The sequence below is a fragment of the Astatotilapia calliptera genome, chromosome 16 (assembly GCF_964374335.1).
Source record: "Astatotilapia calliptera chromosome 16, fAstCal68.1, whole genome shotgun sequence".
Lineage (NCBI taxonomy): Eukaryota > Metazoa > Chordata > Actinopteri > Cichliformes > Cichlidae > Astatotilapia > Astatotilapia calliptera.
In genome coordinates, this window is record NC_137437.1 from 17,121,672 (window position 1) to 17,144,202 (window position 22,531).

General features: G+C 39.0%; 1 protein-coding gene across 1 annotated transcript in view; it reads right to left on the reverse strand.

Annotated features, from left to right (window-relative positions):
* Window positions 1-282: 282 nt before the first annotated feature.
* Window positions 283-22,531, reverse strand: part of cckbrb (cholecystokinin B receptor b) — a 33,046-nt gene continuing 10,797 nt past the window's right edge. Inside the window, exons 2-5 of the mRNA XM_026145732.2 lie at window positions 21,147-21,398; window positions 17,398-17,659; window positions 12,615-12,742; window positions 283-9,446 (exon numbers count right to left, since the gene is read on the reverse strand). Coding sequence (XP_026001517.1) covers window positions 8,908-9,446; window positions 12,615-12,742; window positions 17,398-17,659; window positions 21,147-21,398 — 1,181 coding nt within the window. The 3' untranslated portion in view covers window positions 283-8,907. The remainder of the gene's footprint in view (window positions 9,447-12,614; window positions 12,743-17,397; window positions 17,660-21,146; window positions 21,399-22,531) is intronic.

Below are 22,531 nucleotides of genomic sequence, written 5' to 3' on the forward strand. Positions count from 1 at the left end.
TAAAAGAGCCACCATTAAGTTTTCCATTAAGACCACTCTGATCAGAACTACCAAGGAGGCAAATAATTGAGGTGGGCAAACGTCTGTGCACTTTACCTTCTCAAATTTCAGTGCGACTTCAGACCTAAAAGTTAAAACCAACCAAACCTGCACAGTGAGGCCTAGAATGACTCAGATGAAGCCTTCCTCTTATGCTCCTTTAAAATGTCTGCTAATGTGTATAAATTATCACTTGCAATTGTCATATAACACCAAATTCATTCAAGAATGAACAAGACGATATTATTTGACATATAACCTTTATTTGGATTAGTAGACATTGCACATAAAAATCTAAAGCAATTTACAACCATTAACATGACCAAATTGTACATGCATATTTAACACTGTGTGTACATTAGAAATACAGGGAGTGCAGAATTATTAGGCAAATGAGTATTTTGTCCACATCATCCTCTTCATGCATGTTGTCTTACTCCAAGCTGTATAGGCTCGAAAGCCTACTACCAATGAAGCATATTAGGTGATGTGCATCTCTGTAATGAGAAGGGGTGTGGTCTAATGACATCAACACCCTATATCAGGTGTGCATAATTATTAGGCAACGTCCTTTCCTTTGGCAAAATGGGTCAAAAGAAGGACTTGACAGGCTCAGAAAAGTCAAAAAATAGTGAGATATCTTGCAGAGGGATGCAGCAGTCTCAAAATTGCAAAGCTTCTGAAGCGTGATCATCGAACAATCAAGCGTTTCATTCAAAATAGTCAACAGGGTCGCAAGAAGCGTGTGGAAAAACCAAGGCACAAAATAACTGCCCATGAACTGAGAAAAGTCAAGCGTGCAGCTGCCAAGATGCCACCAGTTTGGCCATATTTCAGAGCTGCAACATCACTGGAGTGCCCAAAAGCACAAGGTGTGCAATACTCAGAGACATGGCCAAGGTAAGAAAGGCTGAAAGACGACCACCACTGAACAAGACACACAAGCTGAAACGTCAAGACTGGGCCAAGAAATATCTCAAGACTGGTTTTTCTAAGGTTTTATGGACTGATGAAATGAGAGTGAGTCTTGATGGGCCAGATGGATGGGCCCGTGGCTGGATTGGTAAAGGGCAGAGAGCTCCAGTCCGACTCAGACGCCAGCAAGGTGGAGGTGGAGTACTGGTTTGGGCTGGTATCATCAAAGATGAGCTTGTGGGGCCTTTTCGGGTTGAGGATGGAGTCAAGCTCAACTCCCAGTCCTACTGCCAGTTTCTGGAAGACACCTTCTTCAAGCAGTGGTACAGGAAGAAGTCTGCATCCTTCAAGAAAAACATGATTTTCATGCAGGACAATGCTCCATCACACGCGTCCAAGTACTCCACAGCGTGGCTGGCAAGAAAGGGTATAAAAGAAGAAAAACTAATGACATGGCCACCTTGTTCACCTGATCTGAACCCCATTGAGAACCTGTGGTCCATCATCAAATGTGAGATTTACAAGGAGGGAAAACAGTACACCTCTCTGAACAGTGTCTGGGAGGCTGTGGTTGCTGCTGCACACAATGCTGATGGTGAACAGATCAAAACACTGACAGAATCCATGTATGGCAGGCTTTTGAGTGTCCTTGCAAAGAAAGGTGGCTATATTGGTCGCTGATTTGTTTTTGTTTTGTTTTTGAATGTCAGAAATGTATATTTGTGAATGTGGAGATGTTATATTGGTTTCACTGGTAAAAATCAATAATTGAAATGGGTATATATTTGTTTTTTGTTGCCTAATAATTATGCACAGTAATAGTCACCTGCACACACAGATATCCCCCTAAAATAGCTAAAACTAAAAACAAACTAAAAACTACTTCCAAAAACATTCAGCTTTGATATTAATGAGTTTTTTGGGTTCATTGAGAACATGGTTGTTGTTCAATAATAACATTATTCCTCAAAAATACAACTTGCCTAATAATTCTGCACTCCCTGTAGAGACAAACCAGGAGAGATAAAACCCCTTTCAAACATGCACTCCTTTTTACCTGCCAGGATCTAAGTGTGAATGAGAATCCCAACTACTTTTTCCATTAAGTTAGGGCAACAATATCAGAGCTAGGGACAGAGCAAAGTACAATACATCCATCCATTCGCTTCCGCTTATCCTTTTCAGGGTTGCGGGGGACGCTGGAGCCTATCCCAGCTGTCATATGTTATGTTTGAATTGGAGGAATGATGGCATGCCCTCACCTTAGCAGATTAATGAAGGCAGTAATATTACATGTCTGAAAAGGGCTGTATTTTGGATCTGCCAGACATGAGGATCACAAGTTTACTGAGCCGCTGCAGCAGCCTGAAAACATATTCAACATATTTAAAATATACTAATGCCGATCAGATGATCCTCATGCCGAGAGAGAACATCTGTTGTGTCTGACAAGTCAAAAACAATGAACCGCAGCTGCAATGACAATCAGAGACTCTGCACTGTCATAAGGGAGGTACCAAGGGAACCTCCTCCATCTAGAGCAAAAGCACGAACGAAAAAATTACGCATTTGCAAACTGCAGTGTCACAGCAGCACATATTTGTTAAGACAGCATCACAAACAGTAGCCAAGAAACCCAAATTAAATATTCGTCATAACTGTTTCCACAAAGTTGTCACTGATGCAACAAAGAGTCACAAAAAGTTATCTTTCATCACCATTTACCACAAACAGAAAAGGATTTCTAGCCAACACCTACATTTCTCCGTATAAACAACATTCACCATTATCCATATTATTTTCCAACACTGCCAAATGCTTTCATCTTCAGCTCTCATCTTCAGCTCTCATCTTGCCTCAAACAATAGTGACTCACATGTACACACAGCAAATGTATGAATTACTCATTCGCATACACACACACGCACGCACGCGCGCACACACACACAGCTACTGTATTCTCCAAATGCTCTTAAGGCAATGGTGGCCTGGCAACTGTGACTATTCAAGTAAATCTAAATGCATCTTCGTATGCATCTCTAACCCTTCATCTCTGTTCACCCCATAGACGCCTACAGCCTGAACGAGTTGCTGAGAAGCATGGGACACGACTATTTATCACCAAGAGACACGGTCAGCAGTTTCCCTTACAAAAACATCACAAAACAAAGAACAGTTCATTGTTATATGTAAACACTTGACAACATAGAATAGTGTACAAGCTAACTCTGCTAATTGCGCTTGTATTTGCGTGACGCTAAAAGGGGTTTTTTTATGCCTTCACATGTTGCCGCTGACATTCACGTCAAAATAGCTGCACTAATTCAAAATCTGCCCCCAAGACAGTAAACATCAACACTAATGAAACTATTCCCAGAATACTTAACTTTCAGACAGCACAACCTTTAATCATATTGTACAGCTTGATTTCTGTGCTCCACATAAATCATACTGATAGCAAAAATCACTAATACATATTTAATACACTGTAACAGTGAAGACTATATTAAAACATAACTCATTTTGCAGCTTGCTGTGCACGTGATGACTGTCTGTTCATGTTGATGTTTTCCACAACAAAGATGCTTGTGACAGCTTTAAAAAGGGCAGCAGTGTGTTTTTCTGTGGTTATTTTTGTTTCACCTTTTTTCCTTTAAAGATCTTAAACTGTTTGTTATGTCATAAATGAGCTCCTTGCTTTATAAGATAATGCAATTAAAATGGCAAATCTGGTTTTGCAGTCTGGCAAAGATGATAATGTTTCCTGGCGCTCCAGACCTTCTGAGGCACCAAACGGCCCCAAATTTACAGTATAAATTCTGTAATTCAACTGATTATGATTTACAATCAAATATAACTAGTCAGGGAATGTCCTTCATGATTAGGGCGACAACATTAGTTTGCTGTTTTTATTTCTTATTTTTCTCGGGCAAAATTGAATGTATAAATAATCTTTACACACAAACACACAAATGAAGTAAATTTCAAACCCTCATTATAATTTCAAAGAAATCCTTTGAAGAATGATTTTCTCTGGCTTGTTGTTAAAACATTTATTTGAATTAATGATTAAAATCTCATTTAACACTAGTAGTTCAATTGTACCTCTATTTCCTCACAATGACTTTAACCTTGCTAAACTTTGTAAAGACAATGCACAAGACACTTAAGAAAGGGTTAGGGGACAGATGCTTGTCTGGTTTCATGATGAAAATATAGTTCATTTATAGTTACTTCAGACAAAACATGCTTAGATACATGTATGCAAAATATCAGTATTTCGCTATCCTTAAATCTCACAGCTCTGCTGTCATTCTACACCTCATCCTGCCAAGATAGAGTTTCTTGTCCAAGTCCCCACCTGCTTCATCTTTGCTACCACCACCAGCGCCAAGACTGAAGGAGTTCTACCTCCTCCCATCATCCATCATCAGACGCAGCTTTGCTATGTAACTTCACCTGAGTCTAATTGCCAAATAATTTATAACTGAAACTTTGTATTTCAATAATTCCAATTTTCAATTCATCCAAATATTCATTTATCACTGACTATGGCTGCTGCTGCTGGTCATTTATATGTATTGAGCTATTTAAAATAGAAACAAAAACTATGTTAAAATGCCTTATTGTGTCATTATTATTATTATTATTTAATTAATTAGTTATCTTAATGCTGAATGTGATATTAATCATAGGAAAGCCAAGATTTACATATCAGTTGGGAATCTGGACAGACGTTTATTTAACATTCAGATAACCGAGATTGAATTTTGACATTTATTTTCTTATCAGCATTTTACGGCTGGAGAGCAGATTTTCCATGAATGCCCCTGCCTCCGCTGCCCACTCAGGCAAATTTACTTCTCAGGCAGCTTTGCTTGCACTAAACAATTACAGCACTGTTCAAACTGTCAACCACGTGCACCAGAGAGTCCCTGTGCAACACCTGTGGACAGTATTCTTATCATTCTTCAGCAGCATTTCCCCTGAGCACAACTGCACCATGCGTCAGCTACACTAGTGTCAATACCCCAACATTTATTGTAACAAATGGCTACACCTTTATATAAGGGAACCACTCTAAAATGCAAGTAGCAGCTAGAGTTCATTGGAGAATTACCCAATGTCATGTATTGCAGAGACATGTAGTGAGTAAGGCTGAAGAAAAAGCTATTGTCATGCATGGAGCAGGGTATGTGCCATCGTCATGCATGTTAATAAGAAGCTGAAGCAAGAGGAGGCGAGGATGGTAGAGAAGTCAATCAATGCAACCACTTACAGGTTTGTATAGCCTTTATGGAGAAGAGGGGGATGTGTAGCTGGCATGATAATTAAAGAATGTGTCACATTATAAAGGCCAACCCATTGACTGAACATGATTGATTACTCAATCTAATACAAGTCTGTGGTAGTGCATAAAACAAGAACAACATTTCTACTGTATGAACAGTGCTGAGGCTGGATGAACAGGCCATAAAAAACACATTGTTCACACTTACTCTTCTTCACACTGACATTTAGACTGTGTGTAAGTGAAATTTACTAATGAGCGGTCCAAGCACAAACTATTCGTTATCACAGTTATTTTTAGAATGAGATTCATTTTCATGGCCAGTTTTAATTGCTGTGAAGGGAGAAAGCAGTATTTATTGGCATCTGTCCGTAATTGGTTGCGAGCAAATTCATAATTGAGCTGGAGTGTGTGTTTGTAGCTGATGGATGAGATGCAGTGGGCTGGGGAGTGAGGCATAACAACCTCTTTGACACTGCAGGGAAATAAGTCTGTTATAATTCTCCAGGACAAAAGTGCTCCTCTAATGTGGGAAACACCACCAGCAGATGCATAAATATCTCCCGTCTGCTGCTCAGTGCAGCGGCAGATCTGTGTTCACAAGGGAGGAATGTCTGCTTTACAAAGATTTAACAATGAGTTTGTCAGATCAGACTGAAAAACATAATTCCTTTTTCCGTGACATCACTTTCATGTGCATACTTTAGATCAGAGATATACATACAAAAGCTAAATGTCCCTGTGGAAATCAGTAAAGCTCAAACACTGTCAGAGGGGTAGATGAATGTCTGCCTCTTGAATTTCAATGATGATGGGGCCTGAGCGTGCACAGTGACACATGGAGGATCTCTGTAATGTTCTGTTTGTCAGTTTGTCCATGTGAGATCAGAGTTGTCTCAGTAAGATTTACTAGGCTAGTCTGGGTGTGTCAACAATATTGTCATTTGCTATATTTTCCATTATACATGCTGAGATTTCAGCTGATAAAATTATGTGCCCTAAAGTAGCTCTCCCACTGTAGGACATACATAAAAGGAAGTGTGCTGTTGCTCTCTCTCGCTCTCCCTGTATCTCTCGATAGATAGATAGATAGATAGATAGATAGATAGATAGATAGATAGATAGATAGATAGATAGATAGATAGATAGATAGATAGATAGATAGATAGATAGATAGATAGATAGATAGATAGATAGATAGATAGATAGATAGATAGATAGATAGATAGATAGATAGATAGATAATGAGGGTTCTGGGAAGTGCCTGTACCTTGCACTTAACAGACTGGTTTACAAATGCAGTTCAGCAATAGGAGCAATATCTGGTGCTATAGCTACAATGTCATTTTAAGCATTAGTTGCAATGATATTGATAAACCATATTTACATCAAGCAGCAAACTCCAGGGCTATAAAATTAAGCCATTGCAGACGTTCCAAAAAGTCCAGTCCCTTCAATAGCCACTGACACCATCTCTAAAAGAAACATCTTTTATGTGCTTGGGCTTACATAATTTTTTTTCGTTTGATTTTTTTTTATGTCATGACATGAATATCACATAACAACCCACACATTTATCAGCTGCCATGTAGCAATTTATAACATCTGGTGAATATTTGCAGCTTAAGAGCATTCCAGAACTTTTAAACTACACTTCTAACTTCAATAGTCAGAGGAAAAATAATATTTGGTAAATATAATATTTAGTTTTCAGTGGTGATAGTCTTTGTTGTCTTCATCCCACCTGGTGCTAATGCCATCATTATCAAACAGCAGCGCATCCATTCAGTCACCCGCATGTGGGCAACTTTAACCACTGGTGTCTTAAAACAGTACTCCCCAACTTCTATCAGCATGTGACATTTGCAACATTTGCTGCTAGAAGTAGTCAAAGTCAGGAATGAAGACGATCACAGCCCGAAGAGGCTCAATCACAGCTACAGGACTGCTTTGATCACACAACCTGGGATTTATTCAACCAAGCTGGAGGAATGCTTTTTTATATCACAAACTGTGGATGACAAGCAATGTCCAAACACTCTTCAAAAACCACAACACTTTCTTCAGAACATGTGACAAAGCCTGTTACAGCAGAGCAAGAGCCAATCTAAAAGAGAGGAATAAAGATGATGAAAAGGGCCTTCAAGAGCAGGACTGAGGACCACCTGATACATAACGGCTCCTGGAGGGTTTGGCAAGGGTTACAGCATAAAATCACCGTGAATGTGAATCAATGTGAATCACTGTGGAGGTGCTAAATGGTTTCTTCATCCAGTTTGAGGCCACAACAGACTCACTGCAGGAACAGGATGTGGGATATTTGCTAAGGTCAGACATGTGCTAAGGAGAGTACTCCAAGCATGTGCTAACCAGCTCACTGGGGTATTAGAAAAAGTCAAGTCAGGCACTATAATTCCTTTTCCCAAAAAGCCAGTCTCTGTGGACTTGAATGATTATAGATCCATTACACTTACTGTATGGCTGTGATTATGAAATGCTTCAAGAAGCTTGCCAAGCATCACATTAAAAGCCGCCCCTCTCCCACACCTGATCCACATGCTTACAAAGCTAAGAGATCCTCAGAAGAGGCAATTGCCATAGCAATCCACAAAGCAATAAACCACCCAGAACACCGAGGGAGCTATGTGACTATAGCTCTGCATTTGATATCATAATTAGAGACATTCTAGTCAGCAAACTATAAAACTCTCTTCATGTGGAAAGGGCACAAACATTCAAGTTTCTGGAGGTCTTCATATCTGAGGACCGTAAAATGTAAGGACAGGATGCTGATGGTGGCCTACTGGGCAACAAATGAGAGGCTGGTAACATACTGCATGTCGGCGTGGTATGCAGGCTGCAGATATGAAAGTACTCCAGAGAAAATCACTGGGTGCCCCCTCTCCCGTCTGGAGGACATTGCCCATTCATGCTACCTGAGCAGAGTTGCCAACATCATCAAGGACTTCACTCACGCAGGCTTTTAGCTCAGTTTCTTCTCTCATGCAATAAAAATCAAATGAGAAAAAATAATAAAAGTGTGCCACCCATCTGGCTCCTCTGCACCCGCACTTCATTTATTAATGTACATACAGATTTGTATATTTTATACAGGTTTTTAGACCTTTATTTATCCTAGATTTTATTGTACGTCTTAGTTATAATCCTGTATTTTAGGGGTTTTTTTTACGTTGCACCACAGAGTAACATCTCAGTTTCCTTGTATATATTTACAATGACAATGAAGGCCATTCAGTTTAGAAGCAGGCACTTTGTCCACAAGGCAAATGTATTATCAGCATTAACACAGACAACCAGCAACTGACTGCAAAACATCAAACACAGTTTTAAAGTTACATAGCAAATCATGGGTTTGTTGTTATAGCTACATAATTACTATTTAGTTATAAAGACTGTCTCACATATCATGTAGCCAACCATGGAGGTATTCACACTTAAGACTGGGTTTCTTAAGATAATCGATATATAATTTTATTCACAGTCATAAATGAAGCTTCTATGCTGCTACATCACATGGCATATTTTTTCACTTCACATGAATGTCCCTATGAGCACGTGTTAAAAACAAAAAGCTGGGGGGATGTTGGGTCTCGTGTTGCCTCTGTAGCTGTCTTTTTTGAATTGTTGTGAATCCATTTCCCTCAACAGGTTCCCATAGTGCTGACAGTAGTGTAACTAAACTTGGACATGGACGCACCTGTTGCCATAGCGTCCTCCTCATTGTCCCGAAGCCCACGATGACGACGCCGATGGCAAGGCGCGATGCAACATGAGAACGTGGCGAGCAGAGCTTTGCGGAAGCGTGTGTTCATGAAGCAGTAAATAATCGGGTTGACGCAGGCGGAGGTGTAGCACAACAAATGGATAAAAGCGATGGGGGCCCCTGAGAGCGTCTGTGTGGCAGAGCTTTCATCAAAAGCCCGCCAGGTGTTGACACAGTACAGTGGCATCCAACAGACAAAGAACAGGACAACAATCACCACCAACATGCGAATGACTCGTTTTTTGGCCTCTAGCTTGGCTTCTGATGTGTTGCTGCGTGGCCTCTCTGCCTTGATCGCCCTGCCTGATGCAGCCATTGCAGACATCTCCATCGTGTGCGGCCGCTGGACTGCAGTCACATAGCAACCGTCTCCATCATCGCTGCCAGCAGACACAGTAGAGGTCAGGCCATTTACGTCTGAAATGACAAACAGGGTGAAAGAGAGAGTATTTTGGTGTTAATTAAATGCAATAAAAACAAATTCTCAGCCAAGTTCTTTAAAACCTCATCCTCTAATGTTTGAGCGGTGCTCCTGCTTTGTGATACTTTATGCCTTTTGTGCCCTTTGGGGATGGGTCTGGATTATATCAGAGGCAAATTAAAATTCAAAACACAAAGACATAAAGGACAGACACTACTTGAAGGTTTAAGTGAACTGATGCCAAACCACTGGAACAAAACAAAAATACAGAACATAATTAAAACAATAAAAATACTGGATATAGGTATTATTCCAAATGATTGCACACTCAGTAGCAATGAAAATATAGACATAAAACTGTGTATTACTTTAAGAATCCATCTGTCTGTACTTCATGTCGGGGCCTTCTTCTGGCATGCTTTAAATCATTTAACGACACCTCTGCACCTTATAATGTTTTATCCTATGCAACTAAATTGCCACGTCGTTGGAAGGAAATTACATCAACATAATGAAAAAAGCAATAAAGTCACAAACATCCTATAATGGAGTGCTGTATCCACTTGTGATGCCTTCGGCATTATTAAACTTTCAGACATTTACAGCACTTGATTAATGTTAGGGAAAAATGTTGTTTCCATTTAGAGAAGAACGAGTTTGCAAATACCTGAAATAAAAAGTGCTTGTTTACATTTTTTTAAAAATCATTTAATAACCTCAACCAAACAGTTTTTTTCTGAATACAAACCCATGGCTTTGTGTGTCCAAATGATTCCAATCACCGACTGCATTAAAACTAAAATTTGAAAATCAATTTAATTGTGAAGGAATACATTTTCTACAAGTCAGCGTTGTTAAACATAAAGGGTCTTGATATCAGAGTGATTCTGCCATCGCATTAAGAATAGTTTATTCTGGGAAATCATCTTTTATCCTGCAGCCAGCTGACTGACTCCTGTGTAAGGTTATTTTGGAGTCATTTAAAGAGCAACTTCTTGCCTTCATAGATGGAATATTAGCAAGTAATTCTTACTAGCCTATGGGGGTATTACAATTCAATAAAGCAATTTGAAAACCTTGCTTTTCCTCTATAAAGAAATAATAAAAGAGGATTCAGAATTAAAAGCCTCAAGGTACCACATACAAACAAGATCTGGTATTGTAAAGCACCTGCTGGATTATTAAACACATTTCATAGAGGCAGTTTTGCAGTCTGTGAGGTAAGATGCAATTTTTCAATCTCTTCTCCTCCCCTGTTTGTTTTTAATCCATATTGTTTTCCTCCAAAAACTCTTTTTATATTTGTACAATCTCTTTCTCTCTGAGAGCAAACAGATGGTAATGTCCATGCCTGCAGCTGCCAGCCAATCCATCCTCTAATGGAGCATCAGCAAGGACAGTCGGTGCTGCTATCACCCCAGACACGAGTTTGTATTCCGATAAAAGGTTATGTTTCACTTAGCCTGCGCACACTATATCAATTGTAGCACTAATGAAATTCTTGTAAAAATCCTCATAATTCACACAAACCCTGTAGAAAAAAAATGTAAGGTTCGAACTTGTTTGGTATGAGCTGATAAGAATTGTGGCATTCAGTAACAGAGAGTTTCATTCAACAGTGAAATCAAAACAAGAGTAAAGTCAATTAGAGAGCACTGACTGATCTGACTCATCAAGCCTTCAACTAATCCAAAATGCTGCAGCAAGAGTCCTGACAGGGACTAGAAAGCGAGAGCATATTTCTCCTGTTTTGGCTTCCCTTAATTGGCTTCCTGTTAAATCCAGAATTGAATTCAAAATCCTGCTCCTCACATACAAGGTCTTAAATAATCAGGCCCCATCTTATCTTAATGACCTTGTAGTACCATATCACCCTATTAGAGCACTTCGCTCTCGCTCTGCAGGCCTACTTGTTGTTCCTAGAGTATTTAAAAGTAGAATGGGAGGCAGAGCCTTCAGTTTTCAGGCCCCTCTTCTGTGGAACCAGCTTCCAGTTTGGATTCGGGAGACAGACACTATCTCTACTTTCAAGATTAGGCTTAAAACTTTCCTTTTTGCTAAAGCATATAGTTAGGGCTGGACCAGGTGATCCTGAATCCTCCCTTAGTTATGCTGCAATAGACTTAGGCTGCCGGGGGATTCCCATGATGCATTGAGTTTTTCCTTTCCAGTCACCTTTCTCACTCACTATGTATTAATAGACCTCTCTGCATTGAATCATATCTGTTATTAACCTCTGTCTCTCTTCCACAGCATGTCTTTTATCCTGTCTTCCTTCTCTCACCCCAACCGGTCGCAGCAGATGGCCGCCCCTCCCTGAGCCTGGTTCTGCCGGAGATTTCTTCCTGTTAAAAGGGAGTTTTTCCTTCCCACTGTTGCCAAAGTGCTTGCTCATAGGGGGTCATATGATTGTTGGGTTTTTCTCTGTATCTATGAAGCGCCTTGAGGCGACTTTTGTTGTGATTTGGCGCTATATAAATAAAATTGAATTGAATTGAATTTATATCATATAAAAAACTCAATTGAATTACTCATAAAATGTCAATGTACTAAAAAAAACATCTACTTTGTGTTTGTTTTCGGAGTCCATCGTCTATTCGACTATTTTGTGCTTTTAACTGTTTAGTGAAAATACTAAGTATACTCTCTGTATACTGGAGCTACACACACAGATGAACTGAAATACAGGACCAACAAAAGTTCTATATAAACATTTAATATGAAGACGTTTTTTACTTCCTTTAACAAATCATTTCGATGAATATTTTTGCGATTCAGTTTAAAAGTGTAAAAAGTATGAATACAAGTAAAATTATTGTTATGGCACATTGATTCACCTGTCCATGTATTGAATTACTGCTCTTTTTCTCCAAAACATAAGTGTTAATATGCGTGTCCTTTTTATATTTATGTATTTACATTTATACACATTTGCCTCATTTTATATGATAGCTATGCCGTATGTCGTGTGCATGCTGTTATGACAACTGAGATTAATAAACCTTCTCTGTTTCTGATTCTGATTTAAATGTTGTAGTTTTCTCTGTTTTTTATTGTTGTTTTCTTGGAACCACATGGCTTTCTGGAACATTAATTCAAACTTACTATTTTCTTTATGTTTTCTTTTATGTTTTCTATAAGTACTGTAGTGTAAATGGCCTCACCTGAAGAATCTTTTTTATGGCCCATTTCAAACTGGATGCCTCGATAAAGTTCTCTCGAGATCAAACCGTAGGCCACGATCATCATCACGCCTGGAATGGCGAACAGTACAAGCAACAGCAGAATGTACCTAAAAGAGAGACGAGAAGTTTAAAAATCCAACCACAGTGGACAAAAAAAAACAATAACACGTGAACTCCGTGTACTGAGTTGCAGTCTGTATATATCTTATGAGTAACGCATTCATCACGTGCTTTGTATGTTTGCCTGTTGGTTTGTTGGGTCACAGCAAAGCATTGCATTTGAGCATTTTAACATCCAATAAGCTTGTTGCCTGGACCAGAAATAAAAACACAACTTGGATAAAAATGGAAACAAGTAAAGACAGTAGTTCTGGAACAAAATTCATAGCAGTTGTACATATACAGCATTATTACATGAGCGGTGTCTGCTAATGGGTCGCGCCACACTCAGGTTGAAGGCGGCTCTCAATTACACACCTGCAAATGTTACAGTGAGTGAATTTAACAAAACAGGGATGTTTTCCTGTTGGCAAAATCTGAACACTGATGGAAAAAAATCCTTCTTTCCAAGGATTTTTTTAAGTGGTCTCTTGAGGATTAGTTCTCCAGGCTTTCTGAAGGTCTTTCAGAGTTTGTCTTTGGTACTTAATGAATCTCTTTCTTTCTTCTGTTCTTTCTTTTTGTTAAGCCAGCAAATACCTACCTATGAAAAGGAATGTAACTCAAAGAATGAACGAATGTTGTGGCTACACTTAACAGACCATGAGCAAAAAAAACCCCATTTTAAATTATATCTTTAGGCCTTTGTTACAAGCAGCCGTGTTGCAAAAGCATATAATTTGTTCCCATTTATTTGGTTGAATGTATGAAAAATGCCAACGTTAGCACAGTTTGACAGGCATAAATTAGAAGTTTGGCACCAACAAGGTGACTGCCAAAGATATTAGTTGAAAACTTGCGCAGTTTTGGAATGTCCCTCACAAAGCCTGGAGACTGAAGACTACTTATAGAAATGAAAAGAAAGTAAAATGTTTGTTTCTAAGCTCATTAGAATTGTGCAAACTCTGTTTTTTCCTTATGTGCTGTATTCCCATGTATGTTTGGTCATGTTTCAATCAATCACTGCAGCTATTTCTCATTTCCCCAGCAAAATATAAAGAAATCAGGCTTGAGACACACAGTATTGTGTGTCTAAATAAAATAATAATAATAATAATAAAAGTCTTGCAGGGAGACTGATGAGATAATGTCTCAAGTGGAGATTAGACCAATGACCTTTCCATTTTTAACAATTCCCAAGGTACTCATCTAATCAGCCATTTCATGAAGAAACACATACCGCCGAGGGACGACTGCACATTAATATTCCAGAGGTTTATACAAATACGTTCACCATTGTAGACACACACAGTGAGACAGGATTATAGTTTTCATTGAGACACACAGAAAAGACATAGATACGCTTTAAAATGTATAATCTTTTTATGTGGACTGGATGTTTTGAGGCCATTTGCTACATAAATTGAAAATCAAATGAAATGGGATCTAGCGCTCAGTGAAAGATTCACAAGGTGAAAACAATACCAGCTCTGCTGCTGCAGCTGCTTCGCTCTGTGGGTCAAATGTTATGATAATACATCAGAGACAGTGGGAGCAGAATTTATACCCAGAAGAGAAAATGAAATACAAACGTGACAAATCAGACACAAATACAAAAACAAAAATAATGAGCACACAAAGATAATCACATGGTCGCCTGAAATTACATCCAAAGCCTGTTTTATCATAATTCATAACAAAAACACACTGAAGCACGCTCTGTTGTCTTCACCTGTCCTAATGGTTCCACATAAACATTGAACAGACATAGTTAAAACAGGCTCCAGGTCCAAACATGGAAGTGAATGAGATATTTCAACACAGAGTGGCTTACTGAAAGGACACAGAGACACACACACCACTCATAAACACACACAGTTCATCTAAAGTTTATTACATTAAAAATCACTTTGTGATTGCAAGTGTTGTGAAAGTAAAGAAGGAAGGATGGCCCGACAGCGGGCTTGATGATGAAGTAAAAATATAGCTGGAAATGTGTGTTTATAATACGAGTAAAATGTTCAAACATATTTCCTATGAAGAAATAGGAACTTTTAATCTTCAGTCTTATAGTTGCCAAAAATATTGTTGCATGGAGTTAATTTAATGCCTGACTAAATTAAGGCTATGTAGCATGACTGAAATTTCATGGTATATTAGACCATCCTGAGTTAAAACAACTTCCACTGTGTGACTGCGTACCATATCCACTCATGGTGTCTATGTTCGTTAATCCAGGAGACATCCTTCTCTAAATTTCAGAGCATTAATGACTTTTCAGATATGTTTTGTTGTTGTTTTTCTTATATTTTTTATCAAATATGCATACAATAAATATATTACCTCACCATAATGTTAAAGAAATGAAAAGTATAACAAATAAAATGGTCTACATAAGAGACACTGATTTTGATCTCTTTGTAGTCTCTTCTTATTTTTCTCCCGCACTAGCTCATTAGGTAAGAATTAGAATTTGTTATAAATACAACTTAAAACAAATGTCACAGTAGTAAAAGAAGACATCAACTTCTACAATTACCCTAGCCATAGCAAATAAAATCTTGTATTAATCAGTAAATCAGAACTTTTCATAAAACACTGCAATGATGGGTCTTGGTGCTGCAGGTGTACTTGGTGTGGTATGTAATTCACTTATTACAAGGTGTTGCTTCACATAATTGATTTGGCAGAGTTTTATGTCCCTCCTGTCACAATCCCAAAGGGGATTTGTATCTCCAGCTGGAATCAAACTTGGCAAGAGAATGTGTGGATACTATGGGCACTTGATACATAGCTCATATACACACATATATACACATGGATACAAAGGCTTTATTGTTATGAGGAAAAATAAATAAGTCGCCAGCAGAAAAAAAATGTTGCAAACTGACAAAACAGAACATTTGCCAGTTTGCTGTTCTGGAGCATTCAGACGTGTGCTAACACAATGCCACAATGGACTTCCCAGCAAACCACCACCCCTAAGGTTAGACTGTAGAACAGGGGCCCCAACTCCAGGCCTCGAGGGCCGGTGTCCTGCAGGTTTTGGATCTCACCCTGGGTCTATACACCTGAATCAAATGATTAATTCATTACCAGACCTCTGGAGAACTGCAAGACATGTTGAGGAGGTAATTTAGCCATTTGAATGAGCTGTGTTGGATCAAGGACACATCTAAATACTGCAGGACACCGGCCCTCGAGGCCTGGAGTTGGGGACCCGTGCTGTAGAACAATCAAGAATATTGTGGCATGGACTTCCGGAGCAATGCCCTTTGCACAGACAAGACTAACGTGAAGATTTTTGCTACATTTGGCAAAAACCAAATGCAACATATCAGCACAAACATCTCAGTGTCATGCTGCACAGCCACGGGAACTGGGTATCTTGCGGTCATTGAATTGACCATGAACTGCTCTGAATACTAAAGTATTCTAGAATCAAATGTGAGGCCATCTGTCTGACAGCTAAAGCTTGGTTGAAATTGGGTCATGCAACATGACCGTGATCCCAAGCTCACCAGCAAATCTATAACAGCCTGTCTGGGGGGGAGAGAAGCTTTTTACGTCACATTACAGAGTTATCCGAAAGTAATATAAGTGCAGAAACGAAGTTTTTGATATTAAAACTCGTTTTTCAAGGTGTGTGCTAAGTTTTTCATAGAACTGAAGATTTGTGTGAAAAACTTTCTTTACTGAGTTTACCAAGTTGATAAGGGTTGAGGGTAAGGGGTAAGCTGCATCCACAGTGGAAGCGATTCATTCGTCATGTTTCACTTTGAAGCTTAAAGGTGGTTGCTTCCAGGTTCCTGTTGCCTAGGTAACCCCTCTAATGTATTTACGATCAGGTCATATGTCAATCAGATCTTATTCTCTCATTTGCTTACCTGGAAGTTCAGAGCACTTTATCTCAGATCTCATTCACTTTGCACTGGCATTGCATGTTACAGATTACGGGCCATTAAAGGAAATTTCTGCCAATTTTTTTTCTCATAATTTTAGAATAAGAAAACAAATTATTCCGAGAACTGTTTATTTTGTGTAATGTATCTAATAATCTATTTTTAATTCATTGTAACTTCATTTAGTTTGAAAATGTTTAGTTGTAGCTTAGTTTTTAATAGTGCCAGTGCTAGTTTTAGTCTTTTTAATTATATTTTAGCTATTTTGTATTGCATAGTGTACATGCCTCTGTGTTAAGATTTGCAAAAATTAGTACAGGTATTTTAATAAATACAGACTCACAGTGTTGTAACACATCAATCAATGCCTAACCAGGCAAGTTGCAACGCAAACTATAATAACCCTGGTCATCGGCGTAACTTTGTGCTGAACATTGGGGGGGGGGGGGGGGGGGGGGGGTCATGATCTCTGTCTAAATAAATAAATAAATCTGGGTAAATTCCCAGATGAGTAAACATGCAACTATTTTGCTGGTGATACCTGAAACGAGTAAAGAAAATCAACAGCCTATTTATGCAAGATTATTCATAATTTTATTGAGGGGGTTATATTGGTTGGGTCTGACTATTGGGGGGGGGGGGGGGTCATAAGCCCCTAATGCCCCTGGAAATTACACCCTTGACCCTGGTGATGGGTGAAGAGTATTATTTTGAACATAGCACTCATGATTTATGTTACCAAAGTGAACCAAGACACGCACCAGGTCTGCTCCGCAGTTGCGACAGGCCACTTGTGGCGACACCGGTGTGCTGTAGTGTTGTCACGGCGCGGAAACGACTCCAGGTGACTGATGATCGGATAGGGGATCATAATGATCAAGGCCAGCACCCACGTGGCAGCAATCACCCGATAGGCGTGCGAACGGGTCTGCCATACCCGTGACTTCAGGGGGTTACAGATGGCGCTATAGCGCTCAATTGCTATGGCAACCAGGCTAAAAGTGGAGATGCTCACGGATATGCCTGTTGGAAAACAAACAAAAAAGTAAGCAGGTAAAATACTGTGTTCTTGCTATCTTGTATCTAATGACATCTTTTATTGTACTGTATAAACCTTTATTACTGCTCAGTGCCAAAAAAGAGTTTGGACCCATAATAAAAAAATAACACAAAGCAAGTAGGCTATTATCTGCAATCATAACAAAAAGCTGCAGTCGGTGGAGACGTGTTTGCAAATGAATATAGTGTGAGGTGGAGACAGTTATCTGAATCATGTGGTGGAGGAAATCATGCTGGCCTGAGCCACAGATTTGATCTGCCATCCCTGTAGTGACAGGGCAAGACGGGAAATTACTCTTCACCTCTCTTATCCAGGTCTTCAGCAAGAATACACAATACAGACTGAGTGTGTGTGTGTGTGTGTGTGTGTGTGTGTGTGTGTGTGTGTGTGTGTGTGTGTGTGTGTGTGTGTGTGTGTGTGTGTGTGTGTGTGTGTGTGTGTCAGAGAGAGGGAGCAAGAGACCCTTAGGTGCACTATGGTTATATACGAAGGAAGCTTTAGAGCATCCCCCAAGGAAGCAGGAGACAATCCACCAATAGTCTCCCCGTAGGGTCCTTTTCTTCAGTGCACCTTAATGATGGCTGCCTTCATAAGCTTTACATGAGCCTTCTTTTCTCTTCAGTTCTCAAATAATTCTGGGCACAAAAGCCCTCCTGTTCTTGTTTGCTTTATTTTTTTTGACATATTTGAATATCAATAATTGCATTGGAATTTCTTATGTTGTTAACATAAAAATGTTATGTCCTCTCCTTTTCCAGGTATCTGCGTTACAGTACATTAATTAACTACTTATATGAAATAAGCAACCATATTACACACTGAATTAAAGACTAAAGCTTACCTCCATCTCATTCCCCCTTCAAATTATTTTAAGAGGCCATTCTGTAGAAAATATATACTTAAACATTATGCTTAACTCTTTCCACTCCGTGGACAAATATGTTTCTGCTATTTGTGCAAACGCAATTTTTCAATGGTTGCCAAGGGCGGCACATTCACTCATTAAATTGTGCTTCATTTACTCTATGTAGCAACCAATTTGGTGGAGACACAGTTGAGAATTCAGGGTCAGTAGCCCCAGTCTAATCTTGATATTTCATCATCACATTTTATCTTTAAAGATGTAAAATTGCGCGTTTGTGCTCCAGGTTTTTTTTTTTTTTTCAGTCTGGGTTTATGAAGACTTGTTTTTTGAATTTTTAAAGAAGCTCTCAAGTGTCTCTTGTCTGTAGAAAGCTCTAGCCTCACAGCTGTTGAGCTGTTTATGAAGTGAGGGATGGTGCATAGGTGGGAATGTCAAAAAAAGTGAGAATACGTGCCACTTGTATAAGCTGAAGGTCAAAAGGTGAGAGATCCTAACCCTCTGTCTGCTATTGCTCCCCATTGTTTTCACAGATTTTATTAAGGTTAAGTGAAGTACAGGATTAGAAAGCAACAGGAACACTATAGTCAGTGCATCTGAATGGTGTCTTCATTTAGTATGAAACCACCAGCTGCCACTGATGATTGTTTCATTTTCTAATATCCATCCATCCATTCGCTTCCGCTTATCCTTTTCAGGGTCGCGGGAGCCTATCCCAGCTGTCATAGGGCGAGAGGCGGGGTACACCCTGGACAGGTCGCCAGTCTGTCGCAGGGCCAACACACAGGGACAGACAACCATTCGCACTCACATTCACTCGCACATTCACACCATTCACACAATGGCAATTTGGATTTTCCAATTAACCTATCCCCTCAAGCTGCATGTCTTTGGACGGTGGGAGGAAGCCGGAGTACCCGGAGGGAACCCATGCAAACACGGGGAGAACATGCAAACTCCACACAGAAAGACCCCGGCCTGATGTTGGAATTGAACTCAGGACCTTCTTGCTGTGCGGCAACAGTGCTAACCACCGTGCCACCATTTTCTAATAAGCCAAGTTAATTGTTTTCCAGGTAAAATTGACTTAGCTTTGCAGTCAAACTCGAAATGTAATTGCTTAGATTTAAAATAGCAAATGATGCCAAATCAGCTTGCATCAGACAAAAAGATTTTTGCTTTTGAAAAATGATACATAATCAATGATTACATGATACATGATTATAGATTTTCTTTTGTTTAAGCCATTATTTTTGCCTTTGCGTTAAACTTTTTAAATACAGTTAATTTGTTTGTTTTTGTTTTTTCTATTTCTGGTTGCAAAGTATTCCAAATCTGTGGGCCCTTAACTGTAAATGATGACTGACCCAATATCCTTTACAGATAACTCGATCACCATTAACAACTCCCCTCAGAGCCCAACTAATTTACCAAAAGCCAGAAAAGTAATTCCGTAGTGAACTGAAAAATGTATCTCTTTATAATCTGCAGACAAATGTCTGATGAGGAAAGAATTAAGAAAAGTGTCTAGGCAAGCATGAATGTTGCCTATAGTAAATGCCATAATTGAAGAAAATGATGTTCTTTTATTCATCCTCATCCTTTAGCCGCCCCTCCTTGAGCCTGGTTCTGCTCCAGTATTCTTCCTGTTAAAAGGGAGTTTTTCCTTCCCACTGTCATCATTCTTGGGGGTTTTCCTTTTCATTTTTCATTATTATAAGGTCTTTACCTTACATTATTAAATGCCTTGAGGTGACTGTATTGTGATTTGGTGCCATAAACATAGATTTGAATTGAACTAAAATGTAATATTTACACACTGCTTGCTAACAAATGACAGCATCTTTAGCTTTGTAATTATCTGTAACCTACTGTCGCTGATTTAGATTTCATACATTATTAATATATATATTGTGTATTCATTTATATAATTCATATATCATTAATACTGATTTTAAATGTTGTTCTTGTAAATATGAGATGGAAAGTGACTCCCATTAGTCTGGAGTGAACTCTAAATTTGCAGATATTTGCAGAAATTTGGAGCAAAGTTACTGAAAGTTGCTTCACATTCTTTAGTTTCATGGCATTAAAATGGCTTTTGATGATTTGCTATCCTCACCACAAGCTTGAACTTTAACACTGTTCACAGAAAAGCCCATACAGGCTCCCTGAAGAAATTCCCATTGGTAGAGATACTTTTAACCTCCATCAGAAGGTGTCTGACCTCTCATCTTATTGCAAACCACCGATGTGCGACTGTGCTGCTTAAAATTCAACTGAATCAGATTTATACAGCACTTCATAGCAGTTCTTCTGTATCAGCTAAAAAGATTATCACCAACATTGTACCAAGGACATTTGTACGTACATTATCGTTCTGTAAAACACAGCTATATTTACAATGTATGTCTATATATGTCTTTACCATAGGGAAACCTAAAATTTATGGTACAGATAGATTAAAATGAAATAAATTGTATCTCTCCAATAAGCTTAGCTAAGAAAATTTAAGAAACTAAAATGTTCCTAAAATGTAAAAAGGTAGCTTCCAAATATCTGAAATCACTACACCCCCTTTCTCTCACCCATGAGGTAGGTGACTATCTTGCACATGGCAGCTCCAAAGATAAAGTCCTTAAGGATGCTGGGGATGAGGTTGAAGGGCATGCAGAAGATGGCCATCATCAGGTCACTGACGGCAAGAGACAGCAAGAAGGTGTTGGTCACGGTGCGCATGCGCTTGTTGACCGTTAGAACAACAATGATCAGCAGGTTTCCGAATACACTCAGGAAGAAGATCAGCGAATAGAGCAGGATCCGAAGTGTGTGGTCTTCATCTGGTAACAAAAAGAAGAAGAACACAGGGAATATTAGCGTGCTAAAGTGTTAGTCTGTTTTCATTCAGTGGTGTACTCTTCACTTTTTAGCTTCATAAAGCTGTCTAATTCTCGCTGTGTTTATTAAGTTGTAAAAGTCAATGAGTGAGCAGGGTCTTATCTGCTAGGATTTGTCTCTTAAAGGTGGAACGTCTGATTGTGCAGCCAACAGCAGTACAATTGGGAGTTGTTACTGTTAAAATATTATTATTATATTGTAATGCTTTGCACAGTTTTTATTACCTTTAAACTGCGCTGGTTTGTTTATAAAATGTTAGATGCTATTAAGTGACAATATGCCATGGCCACAATGAAGGACATTACAGTGTCGGTGACTGTGTCCAAACTGTTATGGTGTGAAAAGTGTCCTGACAGTTCAATTTATCCCCAGCTGAAAATTTGCAGAGTGGCACTGCTCTGTTTCCTGTCTATAAACACTGTGTTGGCCAAAAATTGTTGTGGTCCAAGAGCATCAGCAACAACAGAGGGGACCTTGTTTTTACATCCAGTAGTGGTCTCTTAAAAATCGTAAAATATTGATCATATCATTGATCACAAAATATAAGAGACACTATTCGTCAGCATCTCTTGTATTTTGTTTTGAGATTTACTTTGTGTCTGTTTATTGCCTTGGTTATGTTCTTCTGTTTTCTGTTCCCCTCTTGTTCACATTTTCCCAATTTGCCCTCAGCGTATAGCTCCTGTTCTACCTTTGTCAGTGTGCCTTATTGGCCTCATTTGTGTGCTTCCTGTTGTTCCTAGAGTTTGTGAATTTTGCTCATTTTGTTTTGTGGACTGTGGACTCTGACCTAATCAAAGGTTAGGTTTTGTTTAGCTTGTCTTCCCTAGTTTCTTTTGGCCCACTTTTGGCATAACTGTAAAAATTATTGCAATGAAACAAAAAGTTACATGGATTTAACCTTAAGTTTTAATCAATAGAAGACAATTGTGTATCTACAGAGTGATGGTGATGATAATACAGAAGAGGATTAGGGCCACTGGGGGGGGAAAAAGTGGGTACGTCTTTTTTTTTTTCTTTTTCTGAATTCTGAGAAAAAGTCAGAATGGTGCAACTGCATAAAAATTATAGAAAG